The 17266-nt window shown below is 46.5% G+C and overlaps 2 protein-coding genes across 4 annotated transcripts in view; both read right to left on the bottom strand.

Annotated features, from left to right (window-relative positions):
- Nucleotides 1-12506, bottom strand: part of dvl3b (dishevelled segment polarity protein 3b) — an 18259-nt gene extending 5753 nt beyond the window's left edge. Inside the window, exons 1-13 of one of the 3 annotated variants that reach the window (XM_020621803.1) lie at nt 10275-12506; nt 9996-10204; nt 8850-8919; nt 8536-8669; nt 7831-7928; nt 7470-7614; nt 6142-6238; nt 5983-6052; nt 3797-3936; nt 3633-3709; nt 2513-2580; nt 1487-1798; nt 137-304 (exon numbers count right to left, since the gene is read on the bottom strand). In XM_020621803.1, coding sequence (XP_020477459.1) covers nt 137-304; nt 1487-1798; nt 2513-2580; nt 3633-3709; nt 3797-3936; nt 5983-6052; nt 6142-6238; nt 7470-7614; nt 7831-7928; nt 8536-8669; nt 8850-8919; nt 9996-10171 — 1555 coding nt within the window. In that variant the 5' untranslated portion in view covers nt 10172-10204; nt 10275-12506. Of the gene's footprint in view, nt 1-136; nt 305-1486; nt 1799-2512; nt 2581-3632; nt 3710-3796; nt 3937-5982; nt 6053-6141; nt 6239-7469; nt 7615-7830; nt 7929-8535; nt 8670-8849; nt 8920-9995 lie in introns of all 3 variants that reach the window. The other 2 variants (XM_020621804.1, XM_020621802.1) reach the window with 2 other exon arrangements.
- A 47-nt stretch (nt 12507-12553) lies between these two features.
- Nucleotides 12554-17266, bottom strand: part of rnpepl1 (arginyl aminopeptidase like 1) — a 10665-nt gene continuing 5952 nt past the window's right edge. The window contains 6 exon segments of the mRNA XM_020621839.1: nt 12554-13589; nt 14121-14263; nt 15009-15236; nt 15441-15549; nt 16013-16130; nt 16235-16343. Coding sequence (XP_020477495.1) covers nt 13284-13589; nt 14121-14263; nt 15009-15236; nt 15441-15549; nt 16013-16130; nt 16235-16343 — 1013 coding nt within the window. The 3' untranslated portion in view covers nt 12554-13283.

Genomic DNA, 17266 nt, shown 5'->3' with positions numbered 1-17266 from the left:
AATGCAAAAACAACTGCAGGTATGAGCTGTGTGGCTGCAGGTTTGCCCAGCCAATCTGTGCAGGACTCTTATCTGAATGCTCAGAAGAGTGAGATGAAATGTTAAGCCCTATATAGGGTGCTGAGCCCATCCTCACCTCCACAGAGGTCTCCAAACACGTAGTAGCACTGCTCAGAGAAGGTGACCTTGTTGACGGTGTGTCGGATGTATCCGGCCTTCAGAAGGTTTCCTGCGTACTTCCGAGCTTCACGGCGGTCGGTGAAACCCTCCACGTTACAGTGAAGCCAGTCCACCACGTCTGAACCTGGAGGGACAGGCGGACTGAGGGTGAGCTGTGTGCGACTCATAGGAGAAACTGAAGGTGTCAGGACAACTCATGGAAAGCCAGAGTAAGAGCAGCAGCTCCAGGTCCTACAACACAGTTCTTCTGGCAGAACCTGTTAAAACATTTAGTCACTCCAGTAGTGAGATTCATGCAGAGGTTTAGCAGGGACAGGGTGAGCACTGGAGACAGTGTGGCTGACCATTCCCATACCTCCTGGTCCTGACTGTGACTTGTATTGTATGGGCAAGACATTACTAAGGAAACAGTGAACATCTCTGGAGTAGAAGTCAACTGTCTTTGGTCACAGTATGCCTGGGAAAAATGCCGGACGACCTCATGGCACAGGATGAATACCTTCTGAAAACCCTCTGGCTGTTAGCGAGACAGCTATCACAGGAGTGGCTGCAGACTATCGACCCAGCCGAGGACGACCAAACTGCACTGCTCAGCGAAGTGAACCCTGCGGAGACAATGACCTTGGACCTAAAACTGAGATGCAGTCACTGTAAAGTACTTACTCTGAGTGTGCTGAGAACATTTAACCCATTGCATCTGTTGTTGCAAGACTCTGTCCTGTTTCCAAAATGCTGCCCATGTCAACCCCACAGCTCCGCCTGTGCGTTCTGTATTCTCTGACAGTGTCAGCGTTAAACCTGCCTGGCTGTGCCTCTCTAGCAGCTACACACATCAGCAGAGTGCAACCAGTTTCATGCACCCACACCTTAGTTCATCACCAGGTTCTTAAACCTTGTGCGGAGGATGATGTTTTCAAGTGCCTGATTTAGTGTTACTGAAATACAGTAAACTTTTTAATGTAGCTATTTATTCTCCTCCTTCCTTTGTGCAGTCTCATATTTGGTTCTGTTGTTTCATTCTGTGATCTGTGTTTTAATGTCCATAAAGCTGGACACGTGCAAGAGGCAGGAATCTGGATAAACAAAAACTTTTGTCTTCACATCTCTGCATTATATGAGAAGCTGACATTAAAATATAAGTTAGAAACTAGAACCAACAGGTGGGTTGATGGTGTGATTGTGCTCACAGGTGTGACAAAAACACTCAGGAAAGGCTGCAGGTATGTGGTGAGCAATATTTATGTTGGCCTGTTTCTGAGTCCCAAGCCTCAGCTTGGTTCTGCACGCTGCGACCTGGCCGTCTTACCGATGAAGGCGTTGGGGATGGTGATCTTCAGCCACATCCTGTCCCGAACCTCCAGACCTGACTCGGGATTGGCCATCGCCTTGACAACGGCTGTCATGTCGCTGTGGATGTTGAGATGGTTCTCCTCACGGGCACCTGAAAAACACCAGGGCAGAGCTGGATCATGGTTGGTTCTCATGGCTGGACAGGCGGAGGATGGAGGGATGCTGCGGTGGCTGATGGGAGTCCTACCATAATGAGGGAGGAGCCTCCCTGTCATGGCAGCGGTGTGGGACACCCAGGCAGCAGGGTCGATGGGACGGACCGGCTCACCTTCAGGAATGTGATGGAGGGTAGAACAACGACAGGTTTAGAACCAGACCCTTCTGGATCAGACACAGTCACATGTATTTGTAATAAATCCTCCTGTCTGGTTCCTCAGACAGCAAGAAGCAGCCAGTGTTTCACTGGGGCCTGATTCATACCAAGACGTGACCAGTAGTGGAAGAAGTACTCAGGTCCTTATCTTAAATACAAGCAGTAATGTACAAATAGTAGTACTGTACTAATACTCTATTACAAGTAAAAGTCCTGCAGTCAAAATGTCACTTCAGTAGAAGTACAAAAGTATCAGTTGAGGGAAGCATTTTCTCTGGAGTCCTGATGCTAGTTCATTAATCCAGTCTTTAAGTACAATTTTAAGGTACTTGTACATTAGCTGAGTACTTCCATGTCCTGCTCCTTCATCCTGTGACTTCGCTCCATGTCAGAGACAAACCGTGTATTTTTTACTGCACTACATGTACCTGATAACTTCAGGTCCAGAATCAGATGAATCAAACCCAGTAGAACCATCAGACTCTATTGATCCCAGTAGGAAATCCACCAGCTACCCAGTCGGACGGAAAGTACTTCACAGTATAAGTATATAAGGTAGTTACCATCAGCTCCACCTTTACCAGCTGCAGCATTAAAGTGATGGACACAGTAATGCATCAGTCAGTGTGTGAAGAACTTAAGATTGTGTTGTTGCTAGTGTTGACTCACTCCTCGGCAGCGTGAAGCAGCCTCGTGGGTTTGGATCCCAACACTTTGCCACGGTTAACGTCACTGAACTACAGACAGACAGACAGGATTAGACCTTTCAGACTAACAGGGATGTGTTGCTGCTATGTGCCACAGCAGGTAAAGCCCAGTTCCAAGAACTGCATCCACATTTCCTTCAGTCATTTATTTCCTTTGCATCTTAGTCCCGTCCATGTAAGATGCAAGGAGAAACTGCGAGGAGAGAGGAACCCAGGAAATACTTTTCACCTTACATGAGACGTCCTCTCCTCTGATCCCTATGCCAAGCGTCCAGTCACTAACTGATTTCAGATAAAGGGGCATGTCAATCCGTAACAGACTTCTGTGAAGGACGCACTTCTGTGTCCTTGATTACAGCGCCTCCAGGCAGCCTCCTCACTCCTTGGTCCTAAGAGCTTTGGGATGTCCTTCATCATGATGGACCAGAACAACTTCTGGACTGAGGAAGAATCATCGAGGACCTTGGAACAATAAAATAAGAGGACTGGGATTCACCTAGTGTTTGACTGAGCTGGTAGCAGTGTAGCCAGATACAGAAACCGCACTGGTGAAAGTCTCCAACAATCTTCTCCTGGTAGAGCTGGTTCGAGGCACCCGCTTAGGGCCCCTTGTGGCCACCAAAGGGTCCCCAAGAGAGCTTGTTTATGCTGTAATCAACATTAAGTGCATTCTGATGTAAGCACATAGACCAAGTTGTGTACTTTTGGAACAACACGCCCCTTTATCAGAAATGAGTTTGTGATTGGACGCTTCAGATGATGGATCAAAGGAATGATGGATCGAAGGAAAGGTCATGTCTTTAAATCATGGTTCCTCTGTCCTAGTATGATTTTCTTGACTTCCAATTTTTCCTCATATCTTACGTGGTTAGGACCAAGATACAAGAAAAAGATGCAAGCAAGGGAAACACGCATGCAATTAAAGGAAATTGAGAGGTACTGTTCTTTGGTTTCACTGTCTAAAGGAGCAGCCACACTGAGAACCACAGGGTGGCGCTAAAGGTGCCACAGTAAGGACGTGGTGTAATAAAAGCAGGAGCAGAAGAAGACGACGCAGCACTAGTAATTAACAGTCAACTGACCCTGGCTGGTGAACGATTTCTCTGAGGACTCGAACAGCGTCGTCATTACTCATATTCTCAAAGTTGATGTCGTTCACCTGAAACAAGAAAATACTGATGTTGGTTTTATTAGTACTACTACAGCCCTAGTCTGAGTAGTAGTACTAACAGTACTGTAGTATTACCTGCAGTAACATGTCTCCAGGTTCTATGCGTCCGTCTGCTGCCACTGCTCCACCCTTCATAATTGAGCCAATGTAAATCCCTCCATCTCCTCTGTCGTTACTCTGACCTACGATACTGATCCCCAGGAAGTTATACCTCTCTGACAGAGAGACATGGAGAGAGAGACAAGTGGAAAGTGTCCTTTAAGTAATTTGTTCAAGAAAAACAATGGCAAAAATTAACTTGCTTCATCTTCTCAGTGGTGAATATTTCTGGTTTTCTTACTCTTTTCTGCAAACAGACACGACAAGACATTTAACGACATCACCTTAGCCTCCGGAAACATTGTGTGTTGTTCGCTGCTAATGTGCTACAGGCCAGACAATGAATAGAGTGACTGAGAAAATGATGGGTAGATTAATCAATAATAAAAATAAATATTAGTTGCTGCCCCTAATATGCCCTTTACAATTAGTCGGGGTAATGTTCCAGATAAATGTGCTAAGATATTCAGGGACTGGTTCAGAAATGTTCACAGTGCTCACTCGAATAGAGGTTTTTCTGTCTCCTATGTGTTTATTTTTCTCTGTGTGGATTGTGGATACAAAAATGCTCTTTCTTAAATTATGTTTTGCAACTACACTTTATTTACAGTGGGACAAATGTGTTGTTGTATTGCAGGGACGCTGAGAACATCAAAGCCGGATTAGAACATCTGGTAAGTTCTATTTGACACCCCTCTTTTATCCCCCATGCGCGCGCACACACACACACACACACACACACACACACGCTTTGATATCTGCATTCCTAATGAAACCTCCGGAACTGGAGCTGAATACCTGCGGTTAACAGACAGGGAGCGAGAGAAAACCGAGAAAAAAGGGATAGAGGGAGGGTTGTGTCTCCCCTAAGGCCTGGTCCAGCTTTTATATTAGCGCTTCATTTATCCCCAGCTCTGCCCAAACACAGACACACAGGTTATCCACTCTGTTCTGTCTCATTTATGCATTTAGTTGTAGATATTTGCAGGAATTTTAGATGTGCCATTACCTGTTTGCACATGGATGTATGAAAGAAGGGTAAACATTGGACCCAAACACGCACACACCTCCCTCCTTTTCCTTTACTTTTCTCCTGTTAGCATGGGGCCTTTCCTCAGTCTTCTCTCATCCATGAATCGAGGGCCTGCTGGAAACGCTCTCCTGGGACGCCGCTGAAAATTTAATGGCCAGCGTTTCCTGCATTTCTCTTGCTGTTCGCTTTAATACGAGGTCAGAGTGCTTTGCAACAAAGTGAAGAGGTTCGCTCTCCTCTTTTTGGGTGGGAAGGAACCAAGGTTTGATGTGCCTCATATTCCAGGGGATGAATTATAGACAGGGGTCAGCAAGGGTCCTGGCTCTCTGTGGATGTCACACGCCCTCCCTCCCTTGCCTCCCTGCATACTAAACCGCAGCTCCCAGAACCCTACGCAAATGACCCTGCGCCCCACCACGTGCTGCGTAAATGACCCTGAATATGCCACACAAATGACTGACCCCGACATTCAAGCAATTCTCAGTAACTCTCTACTTCATCAAGCTGATGCCGTTCGTATCAGAGTTCGACGCTGTGAAACTCAGTTGCAGAATTATTCCTTTATGTTATTATTAATTGTGTTCGGAACTCTGATTGAAGTGGGAACAGACTTGGGTGTGGGGTGGTTTTGCCTGTATTTTGCATAAAAACTGCTCCAAGTTGCACCAGTGTGAGCTAACAAAGCACTGGTTGGGCACAGACCTATTTGACTGTAGCAAGTGTTAAACTGAGGTTTTGGACACTCTCATCATTTTGCATTATCACTGGCAAGTGGTGTGTTTAAATTGTGGAATCTGACTGGGCACCGATCCATTGCACTGCTTAACATGACCAAGGAAAGTGTGGCCAGCTGTGTGAGTTGGAATCATGGGAAACTTTACCAAGTTCTGGTCAGTATTTTACACCACTCGTGTGCTCAGCTGAAGCCCACCTATCCACAGCAAAATGTTAATTTTCTGCCAATGATTTCCCCAGGTGGTGGAGAGACAGGCAGATGGAGAGTCAGGCAGGTGGAGGGTCAGACAGGTGGAGAGACAGACAGGTGGATAGACAGACGGGAAGCAGCAGCTGACATGATGAGAACTGTGATTTTAATGTCCCTGTGTGTGAAGTGTGGCTGTGTACTCACCCATATTTAGAGTTACAGTGATGATGTTGAGCGACATGGTGGAGTCAGTGACACTGCTGAAAGACACAGACTGACACAGACACACAGGTAAAAGACAGGAAATGAAGGACAGATCAGTAAAGCTGTTTCCCTCATCGCTGTGCGTTACTGTCTGTTTACCCTCTCCATCTGCAGCGCTTTGGGTTTTCGGTGCCGGCGGCGCTGTCGCAGAACAAGTCGCGGCGAGGAGCTGCTCTGCTCTGTTGATTGGCTGAACCTGATGTGACATCACAGAGAGAAATACATGAACATGTCATGTCATGTTCAAAAGCTCAGCGACATATCAGGTGTAAAAATAGAAGCCAAAAACATAAGTAATATAAAATATGAACAAAAACAATAATAAAAGAAAATAAATATGTCATATAATATAAACAATGTAATATAAAATTGGTAAGTGAACAAATAAGAACAAAAACAATGGACAAACAAAATTTTAAAAAAAGTTTATAAATAATATCAGGCCAAAAACATGTACATATGAAAATATAAGAATAAGAAAACTAACCTTTTAAAACTAAATATGACAAATCAAAAACCTAAAAAGTAAACCTGTAAAAAATACAAAGATAACAGTAATCCAACAACCAGACCTTTCAGAAATGTGACAAAAGGTTAGATAATGTCAAAAAAAGTGCTGAACCATTCATGAATAAAAACTCCAAATCTAAAACCCTGAACTCTACAAATTCCTGTGCACGACTGGAAAGATGATAAATTACAAATATAAGTAAAAACATATGCAGTAAATAAAAAGCGAAGAAGAATGTGACTGACACAGGGACACATTATTTCAGCAGGGACTCTTTTATGTGTAGGACAATGCCAGCTGGATGCTGGTCACATGACCTGCATCAGCCAATCAGAGCAGGTGGCAGAGAGCAGAGCCTGAACAGGTTTACTGGAGCAGCAGGAGAAAACAGCCTGAGGGCAGGTGAGTATGTGACAGCAAACAGACCAGTCAAAGAGCTGCCGATGGTGTAGGTGAGTCACATGACAGAGGGCTCCTGTGTTGATGTTTAAAAGAGCAGGTCACCATTTTAAACATCAGTGTCACATCTGTGGCTGTAGTACGTGGTTAGCCTAGCTTAGCATAAAGACTGGTGACAGAAGGAAACCGTTAGTTCCATCAAATCCCCCAAAGTACAGTGTGTTTCCAGTCAACGTCCTGGTAGTCACAGCTGATCTGTGTGTCAGAGATACTGCCAGATTTAGGAAGGGAATTGGCTGCTTTTCAAACATGACGTAGCAGCAAATATTTTGTTTGTGATGTTTAGCCTTAGCACAAACACTGGAAGCTGGGGCAAACTGTTAGCTCCATAAAAAGGTGGAACAGGTGTGAATAACAGCGGTCTAGGTCCAGGATCAAGTCCAGGTTCGGGTTAGAGGTTAGCATGATGTTGCCTTACAAGTACACAAGTACAAACTTATGTGTGGGTGTGTCTGACCGTCCTCCTGAGTCTTCCTCAGACGAGCAGAAACTGGTCGTCTCCAGCTCGCTGCTCTGTTGGGTTGACGAGCTGTCACCTCCACCTGCTGGCTCCTCCCCATTCTGACCATCTGGCTGATGGGCATGTCCATTCAGGCACCCACCTGCGGAGATGGCAGCCAATCAAAAATACGGAGCAGCAGGATCAGACCTGTCTGCAGATTCCATGAAATTAAAGACAATGCACCAAACTGTGTTTATATTAATGTGGCATAGCTCCCTGTGTTGATGTGCTTTTTGTTCTTCTCACTTATATGTCTTCTTCATGTCCCCACCGTCCTGGCTAAGGAGAATAAAACCCTCCCTCTGTGCAGTCTTACCTCGGTCGCTCCTGTCTCTCTCTCTCCACTCTGATGGTGAATCGACATGTGTGACCTCTGACCCCTGGAGTTCATCATGGCTGCCGGCAGCTGCAGCACTGACACAGACAGACAGATGATGTGTGTTTATCTGAACACTGAAGCTACTGTCTGTCCTGTGGGACCAGCTGTGCTCTCAGACCTTACCTGAGTCACCTCTGTCAGGGACTGCAGCCTCCATGGTCAGGGTCAACGTCTAGTTGCAAGACCTGAACTGTTTTAGTTTATGTGTTGTTCCTTTGATGTGAAGTTGCTGTGAATGACTTTTCTGAGTGACAAGTACAGACATCCTGAGCTGGACCTACAGGTCTGCACCAGGCTCGATCCTGGAATATTTTAACAGATAAAAGCTAAAAATAACTGATCCTGACAGTCTGATCTCCGTAATGACAGCCAGTTAAGCTGTTGCTATTTAACATTTATTCTGTGAGAAACTGGACCACAGATTGAAAACCTGGTGAGAATCCCTATGGAGTCTGAGATGCAGCAGAAACTCTTTGGACAAACCCGTTAATTCCTCAATATGAGGTCAACCTGTGTGTTACACTCCAGATCTTTGCGCTTGTGCACATATTATAGAATTCCCTGTCATTAAAAGTCAGTAAAGTACAAAATGTGTATAAACTATAGGAGCTGTGTGTGGTGTGTATTTAGACAGGTACTCACTGGAAGGATGGAGGTCTGGAGTCTCCAATCCCACCTGTCCTCACTGTTGGAGGTGGGGCTAGGCTGGAGGGCGTGGTCACTGACTGGATATCTGACCCCTTAAAATCTGAATGAAAGGTGTCGTCGGACACCACCTAAAGGGAGTCGGGAAGAGAAACACATCGGTACCTGCTCTGTGAGGACATTTGTATGTTGTGAGGACATTTCTGGTCTGCCTGCTGAATGAATGGGCCCTAGAATCACAGGTCAGTGAATGCATCAGTGTCAGTCCTCACAAGTACAGAAAGACAAATGTGACTGTGTGTGTTTCTGACCCAGCAGATGACACGTCCATTCACACAGGGCAGCCTGGCATCTTCATCACTGATCTCCTCCTTCACCACCCTGTGAACACATCACCATCATCATCAGATGTCAGGTGTGTGTCCCTGCATGTCCAGCGTCAGCAGACACACCGTGCAGTACAGACACTATGGAATATAACGGTTATTAAACCGCAACGTCTCATCTGCTTGTAAAAATATCCTGAAGATGTTATAAATAATTCAGAGAGTAAAAATCAAAGTGACTCAGAATTCAGAGCAGCGTGCACAGATGAGTGAGATGCACAGAAAACCTCCTGTATTTACAACACATCGGACCAGATACGTTTACATGGATAAACTATATGCATCCTCCTGTTCACAGACTGACAGGAACTAGCAAGAGAGATCATATCTCTCCCATATTAGCTTCTCTCCACTGGCTCCCTGTAAAATTCAGAATAGAATTTAAAATCCTTCTCCTAACATACAAAGCCCTTAATGACAAGGCTCCATCGTATCTTAAAGACCTCGTAGAGCCTTATCATCCTAACAGAGCACTTCGCTCTCAGAGTGCAGGTTTACTTGTGGTTCCTAGAGTCCACAGAAGTAGAATGGGAGGCAGAGCCTTTAGCTATCAAGCCTTTCTTTTCTTTCCTCTCTCCTCTATCCACTCACCCCAACCGGTCGAGGCAGAAGGCCGCCCACCAAGAGCCGGGGTCTGTCGGAGGTTTCTTCCGTTAAAGGGAGTTTTTCCTCCCTGCCGTCACAGAGTGCTGTCGGGTTTTTCTCTATATTAATAATAAGGTCTAGGCTTCCCTGTGTCAAGTGTTATTATAAGATTAATATTGTAATATTACATAAATGAACAATGCCCACATAAAGTATAATCAAACCAAATCAAATCAAATCAACATATATTGCACTTAAACAGGACTACATGTCGACCAAAGTGCTTAACACAAAATAACAAAATATACACAATAAACCAAAACACATAAAACAACTCAAACCTGTCAGGGCTCTACTGGGACCTAAACGCCAATACTATGACATCACCTAATATTATAGAATTATATGAAGCTGTATTAATGATGAGCATGTTTTGAGATCACAGCTGATCTCTGATAGGGATCCACTATAGATCACGTGACTCACCCGAAGTCGGCGTCCACGGACTTGAAGAAGAATTTTACGTTTGGTTTGTTCAGGACCTGTTTGAAGTCCGCCAGGGTGACGCGCTGCGCGGGCACGTTGATTCGAACCAAGTAGGGGGTCTCCTGGTCCTCCAGGTGGTAGATGACCCGGGTCTCCTCCGCCATGCTGTCCCCCATGGACACCGGAACGGCCCGGAACGTCGCGCCGACCTGCAGGTGGAACAGATGGGGGTTGAGAGGGATGTTATCGGTCTCCCTGTCGGTGCACGTGCCGATCCACCTGGCGGTCTCCCTGATGGTCCACGTGCTGTTCCACCTGCCAGTCTCTCTCCCGCGAGACCCTCGTCAGATCCACGGTTTGTTCTGGTCCAGATGTGTGGTCCGGCTGCCGCAGGTCTCTGATGCTCAGTCTCCCCCGGATGCCACACCGCCGTCAACGCTACCGCAATAAGATGCACTGCATCCGGTGCGGCCCTTCAAAATAAGAGCATGTGATAGAAATGGAAGGGGTTAATGAGCGCACAAGAGGTTCAGGGTCCAGGTGCAGGACTCGGCACCCAACAGCGCCCAGGTCCTGATCCTGGAGGTCAAAGTCCCATTGATGACAGGAGCTGCAGGGCCGGGACCAGGGGCCACCAATACAGCTCTGCTAGTTCATCTGCTTTACTGGTGTTTCTTCGGATTCGCGTCTGTGGGGGGTGGGGATAATATTTTCTGAGCAAATGCAGCTTTTCATCAATGAAAACGTGCCGCTGTGTCTCTCTGCAGGCTTTAAATCATCTGAGAAGAGTTTTACTGTGTTTCCCGTCACGGCCCTTATTCTGAAGCAGACTCACATGTCGGAGTCATTTCCAGTGTGTTTTCAAAAATAAAGAAAGTCTAACTTTACCCTTCCTTTTTTAATTCACTCGTTTGGGGGGGAGCAGAAATGATTGGGGTTAGAAAATAATGTTCTCACATCTGAATTTGTGGAGGAAATAAAACTAAAGAATTTCACGAAAATTATTAAATTGTGTTGCTGATCTTCCTAGATAAGTGTGTATCTATGCAACTACACAATAAAACGCCTAAAAATGTATGTTGAAGACAAGAGAAAGTTTATTTCAACTGAAGAAAGAGGCGAGATTAAGCGTTTCTCTGCTTTTAAACAAGAAATATGAAATGCAATAATAAATTATTTCTGAAGTCATTGGTTTTGTGAATAAGACCATGCTCTGATGAACCCCCAGAATCCCACAGTGCCAGTAAAAAACAAAACAAAACAGTTTGTACTTTCAAGTTTTATTCTTTATCAGACATTCATTAGAGATCTGTCTGAGGCGTTCAGGGTCAGCTGGGAACCGTGGGACGTTTGGCGACAGACGGCTGCTTCTGGGTCGAAGCTAAAAATATTCAATATGTTTCAGCATCAAAGAAGATTTTATGACCAAAACGTAAAAATACAAAAATAGTTTTTTACATTTCTTTTTTTAACTTCTTGAAGACTGATCACCTCAGAGGCAGCCCCTACTTATCAGACTGATTAATGTTCCAGTCAGTGTGGATCAGAGGACATCTAATAAAATAAACAAAGTCACCGTCCTGTGCAGTGAAATCAGGCATCTGACTGGAGTTTCAGCTCGTCTCAGCCTCCAGAGATCACCGCTGTGTTCCCAGGAAATGAGTCCACTTCATATCTGCGTCTTCACTGCTGGTGATGCAAAGCAGAAGTGTTAAAACAGCACCAGACGAGCTGAACTCCTTCAGAAACATCCCAGTTCCCAGCTGCACTGAAGGCAGCGTTAAGGCCACTCAGGTGAAGTCTGCAGGTGTGTCAGGATCAGACAGCAGTTAGGGCCACAAGTCTGGTTCACGCTCAGTTCAGAAGGACCATGTTCAGAGACGGACTCTGGGACAAAGCCCTACCCCCCCCACACTGGAGCTCCACTGAAAGACTACAAACAGAGGGCATTCTCCCTCCCTCTGAAGTGGCTTTGTGTCTATTTGTCGTCATTTTGGGCTTCTTTTTAGTCATTTGATTGATTTTCTAGAAAGAAATATTAACTGTCAATTCCAACGCCACAGGCCCAGGGCGCCTGAACCCTGGGGCCCCGGGCCTGTGGTCCAGCCAGTCATTTCATCGATGCCCACATGTTCATTCTACTATAGCTGGTTAAAGCTGGACAAGCAGCAGAGTGGTGAGCTGCTGCTTCCCCGTCTATGAACTTGGAACAACCTCCACCCAAGGGCCCCTCACTCACATGGTGGGTGGAAACCACTCTACTTTCTCCAAACCTTCATCCAATATTAGTAAAAACTTGACTTTCCAGGTCCTGCACTTTCCTGCCAACCTTCCTCCTCATTTGCTACAGATCAGCTGTTTGCAATCAGCTGCTCATGACAAAGGTATGTCCAGGAGAGCAGCTAAACCCCAAGGACACCACATTCACTGGTGCTGTCGGTGTCTGGACGGGTTCTGTGGGAGATAACACATTCATTCATTCATTTTCTACTGTTTAGGGGGGGCCGGAGCCAATCCACAATCAGGCGAAGGCGGGGTACACCCTGGACAGGTCGCCAATCCATTGCAGGGCTAACACATAGACGAACAATCACACACACGCACATGCACTCCTATGGGCAATTTAGAGAAATAACACAAACAGAGCAAATTCCCGGCTGCGTTCTGCAGTTGAGCGTCAGTCACAGAATCTAACTGAGGCGGTGCACCAGACCAGGTCATTACGTTGAAGTCAAAACATTTAAAAACCAAGGTCAGCTTCCCTGTGGGTACTTGATAAATGTTTCAGGTCACTCAGCTGAACCTGAAGCTGCTGCTGGGACCAGTGAAATCAAAGTGAACTGACAGAAACGGATTCTACTGAGAGCGGTGGACAAAGTGAAAACCCTATTTCAAGTTGTAAGTTAAATTGCACTGAGAAGTAAAAATGTCTTCACCAGACTCACTGTTGTGCAGTCAACTGGACCCATCTCAGGGCCACCAGCCACAGTCTGAACAACGGGTCCAAACAGAAAGTTCAGGCTCCAGGTGAATATGATATGAACTACCAGTCATGCTGTGACCTCTGGCCTCTCCCCCAATTAACCTCAGATGCGACCTCCTGCCACGACTCAGACTTCAGACATACCTGGAGTGAACTCCCTGTCGTGACACGGTCAAGTGTTTTGACAGTCACCTTTGGTAACTGTCAGTCAGCTGCCACTGTTGACATGGCAACGCCATTACTCTGATGGTGTCACCATCTTTATCTGTAACAACCCACCAATCATGTGACAGCACAGGTGGACTTCATGCAGAGACATTGACATCTCTTAGAGCAATGGCAGCAGTTGTCCCAGCAGCAGCAGTAGCAGTGGAGGCAGTTGCCGTGGCAGCAGGCTGTGGCAGCTGTGTGGAGATAGAGGGTGAGGTGGAGGGGGAGGGGGGCATCTGATTGGTCGGGGCAGTGCCAGACTGGAACAGGATCTGCTGTAATGTTCGTCTGAGGTTTGGATGCAGGCGGCGCTGCGTCTGGTAGAAAATCTCCACGGCAACACACTTCATCACCCCAGCAACCAGGTCCTCGTACAGCGGCACGGTGTACATCCTGGACGTCTGTGGTCAGGAAATGTTAATGTTTACAGATGGAAACACCAGGATTGCGATGAAATGTTTGTGCTACTTTAATGAAGACGCCCAAACGCATGGCAGCCATTTTACACTGCAGCAAGAAACAAGAATAAACTTTGAAACTAAGTTCAACTTAAATATTATAGAACAGAAATATAAGAGTTGCCATCCACGTCAATGTGCCCAAGCCTCCTGCAGGATAAATACGTTTCTACATCTGAACATTCACAGTTCTGATGATTCTAGTGGTGAACAGAGCATCTGCATCAATACAAGCATCAGGAGGCTTCTCTGTACCTAGATGGCGGCTCGTCTCTCTGTGCTTAATATTAGACAGGGTGGACAGGGTATGGAGATGCTGGCAAAGCATCATGGGAGCTGTGGTCAGTGAATTCCAACAAATCTTTACTTTATCTTAAATGTTAACAGGAATCAAAGGAAAACATTCCAGCCTAACAGCAGTAGTAGTAGTAGTAGTGGTACTGGCAGTAGTATCAGACATATTCACATCCTCACATGTTTGTGTAGGAAGGCTCGCACTCGGGGCAGGTCAGGGTAGAATGTGTTCCTCACCACCATCTGCAACCAGCGGATCTGAACTTCGGCGTTCAGACCGTCAAACAGAGACGAGTAACAGCTGGAGAGGCTCAGCATCACATCTGGACAGGTGTGGACAGACAGGGAGCTCTTGTCACCAGGTGAGTGTAGTCAGTGACTGACAACCCTGAGAAAGGATCTGTGCTCACAGCAGCACCAGGGTCAGTCTTAAGAGGAAAAGTCACAAAAACTAAAAAAGCTCAAGGCTCACTGTTGTCATGTAAAGTTACCATGGTTACAGCGGTCTCCATCATCGTCGTGTCCTCTATACCGCCGGTGTGCACTCTGTTATTACTAGCAGTAGTATAACAGTACAGTGTGGCACAAGAATTAGTATTATTAGGAGGCCTATACAAAACAAACTACAAAGTATTAAAAACCCAAAATAAAAAACATCCCTATCAGAATAAGAAACAGCATAAAACAACAAGGAACGAGTTAAAAACGAGTTAAGATTAGGACGAGCTAAATACCAAAGACTGGTAATACTACTGCCGTAGTATTATTGTGTGCCTGTAGTAGTACTATTACTAGCAGTGTTAGCAGTATTGGGCCACGGAAAAGTAGCCTGTGCAATGTAGCCCATAATGCCCGCGGCACCGGTACTGGAGGCGGGCTATTTTTCCGTGGCCCACCCTGTACTACCATATTATTACTGTATGGCAGTAGCAGTACTATTATTACCAGTATTAGCAGTAGGAGTACTATTAATGCACTGCAGCGGTATTAGCAGTATTAGTACTTCCACAGTAGTATTACTGCATTGCCGCAGTACTAGCTGTATCAGTACTTCTGCAGTAGTATTACCGTGCGGCAGCGGCGAGTGGTCCAGCATGCGGTCCAGGAACAGGACGATCTGAAAGGTGCCCCAGGCTGAGAGGTCAAAGGTCACCAGGGTCTGCAGATCTGGGGGCTTGCTTGTCCTCCATAGATCACACAGATCCTGCACCGGCTGGATCAGAGCGCCCCCTGCGGACAGATCCGGCTCACACAGAGGAGGTCCACAGCCACTGAGCCAGCGCTCAAACTCCAGACCTGGGAAACCAGGACCAGGAGTGAAACATCAGGAGCTACACCCAGACAGATGTTGTGGCAAGGCTGCCGTGTGGGCTTGCACGCCCCTGTACAGGTGTACCTGAGCGCATGCTGTACTTACTGCAGCACTTATGCCTTGCCCAGCACCATCAGAAAACAATCCAACCAGAGAAAGCTCAGTGGGTGTAGTGAGCAGCTCCTCACCTTCTCTCTGAGCCACAGCAGCGTCCTTCAGCTCCGGGAAGTAGCTCAGGAAGTAGTCGATGAGGTCCTGCGCCACCACGCTCTTAAACTGAAACTCTGAGATATAATCCTGGAAACACATCAGACAGAGCTGCTCAGGTGTTTGTGCAGGTGAGACACTTTCTGTTGTCATGGTAACGCGGCTGAAGACAAACCATGTAAGCTGCTTTGACGATAGACTTATTGTTCTTCCTTCACACGACAAACAGCGCTGAGCATTTGAAAAGTAAAGGAGTACTTCACGTGTTCTGAGTGAGAACACACCTCCACCGTCTGGACTGTGTGTCCGTGCTCGGTGCTACATGTGTGCTCTTCTCAGCACCAGCAGCTTTGTGCTGAGGTTGCTCCTCTGAAACCTGCAGATCAAAACCAACTGTAGCTAAGTGCAACACCGAACAAGGCCGAGATTCCAGAAAATATCAGGAAATCGAGCATCAGCAGCTGCGGTTCTGAAGCTCTCAGGCCAGTTGAACAGCTATGGGAGATGTTGGAGCGATGTGTGTGTGTGTGTGTGTGTGTGTGTGTTTATTGACCCTGAGGAAGCAGTCGAAGCGCCGCACATCTCCACACAGCTGCGACAGGTACGACACGAAGCAGAAGCCTTTCTCATAGGTGAATAGATTCATCAGAGTGCTGGGGTTCACACCTGGAAGAGGGAAGAGGGAAGAGGTAGCTCTGATGCAAACTCACCCGTGTGACTATGAACAACAAGAGTGAGAGTGTGTATGTGTGTGTGTGTGTGTGTGGGGGGGGGGGCAAACTTGACCTGCAGTTTGCTCACAGGGTTGTTGTCTCCAAGGAGACGCAGCTGTCTGTGGAGGGCGTCCAATCGGACAGCAGTTTCCAGACAGGTGAACGCCTCACCTGGCGATGACAGGAGGATTACTGCGAGTCATCTACTACTACTGTGTAACTTGTAGTACTAATACATTATGTGGCCAAAGGTATGTGGACAGCATGCTATTTCACTACAGTAATATTTCAGTGTGAAAGAGTACATTCATTTAAAATGCTTAAATAACCTTAATAACAAGCCTGTTTGTAAAGGGACAGTGAAATGCTAAGGTATTCTCCATTTTATGTTACTATTTGCATGAGTTAAGGGGTGAAAAATACTTTTATTTTAAGGGATTATAAAGTAGCAGCTACTGGAAGTAAAAGTGGACGAGGTGAGAACCCCTGGCTCCAACACTCTTTGATCAATGTGACTTTAAAATCAATAAATCATTCCGATATCTCACTAAATACGTTTGACCTAAATACGGCAGACCAGGTCAGGAAGGAGTTAAGGAGGATTAAAGCCAGGAAGGCCACAGGCCCTGACCACATCAGCCCCAGGGTCCTCAGGAAGTGTGCAGACCAGCTCAGTGAAGTGGTCCTGTACATGTTTAACCTGACTCTTAGCCTGGAGAAAGTCCCAGCCCTATGGAAGACATCCTGTGTTGTCCCGGTTCCCAAAATACCTCATCCTAAGGAGCCGAACCATTACAGACCCGTTGCCCTGACCTCCCACCTGATGAAGACCATGGAGAGGATTGTCCTCAGCCACCTCCGTGCCCAGGTGAGCTCGGCGCTCAACCCGCTGCAGTTTGCATACCGTCCTGGCATCGGGGTTAAAGACACCATTATCTACATGCTGCATCGAGCCCTATCTCATCTGGAGTCCCCCGGAAGCATGGTGAGGGTCATGTTCTTTGACTTCTCCAGTGCTTTCAACACAATCCAGCCGTCACTGCTGAGGGGGAAGTTGGAGGGGGCAGGTGTGGACCAACACCTGTCTGAATGGA

Source organism: Monopterus albus, unplaced genomic scaffold (genome assembly GCF_001952655.1).
Source record: "Monopterus albus unplaced genomic scaffold, M_albus_1.0 scaffold268.1, whole genome shotgun sequence".
Lineage (NCBI taxonomy): Eukaryota > Metazoa > Chordata > Actinopteri > Synbranchiformes > Synbranchidae > Monopterus > Monopterus albus.
This window is presented reverse-complemented; position numbering and strand designations above follow the sequence as displayed.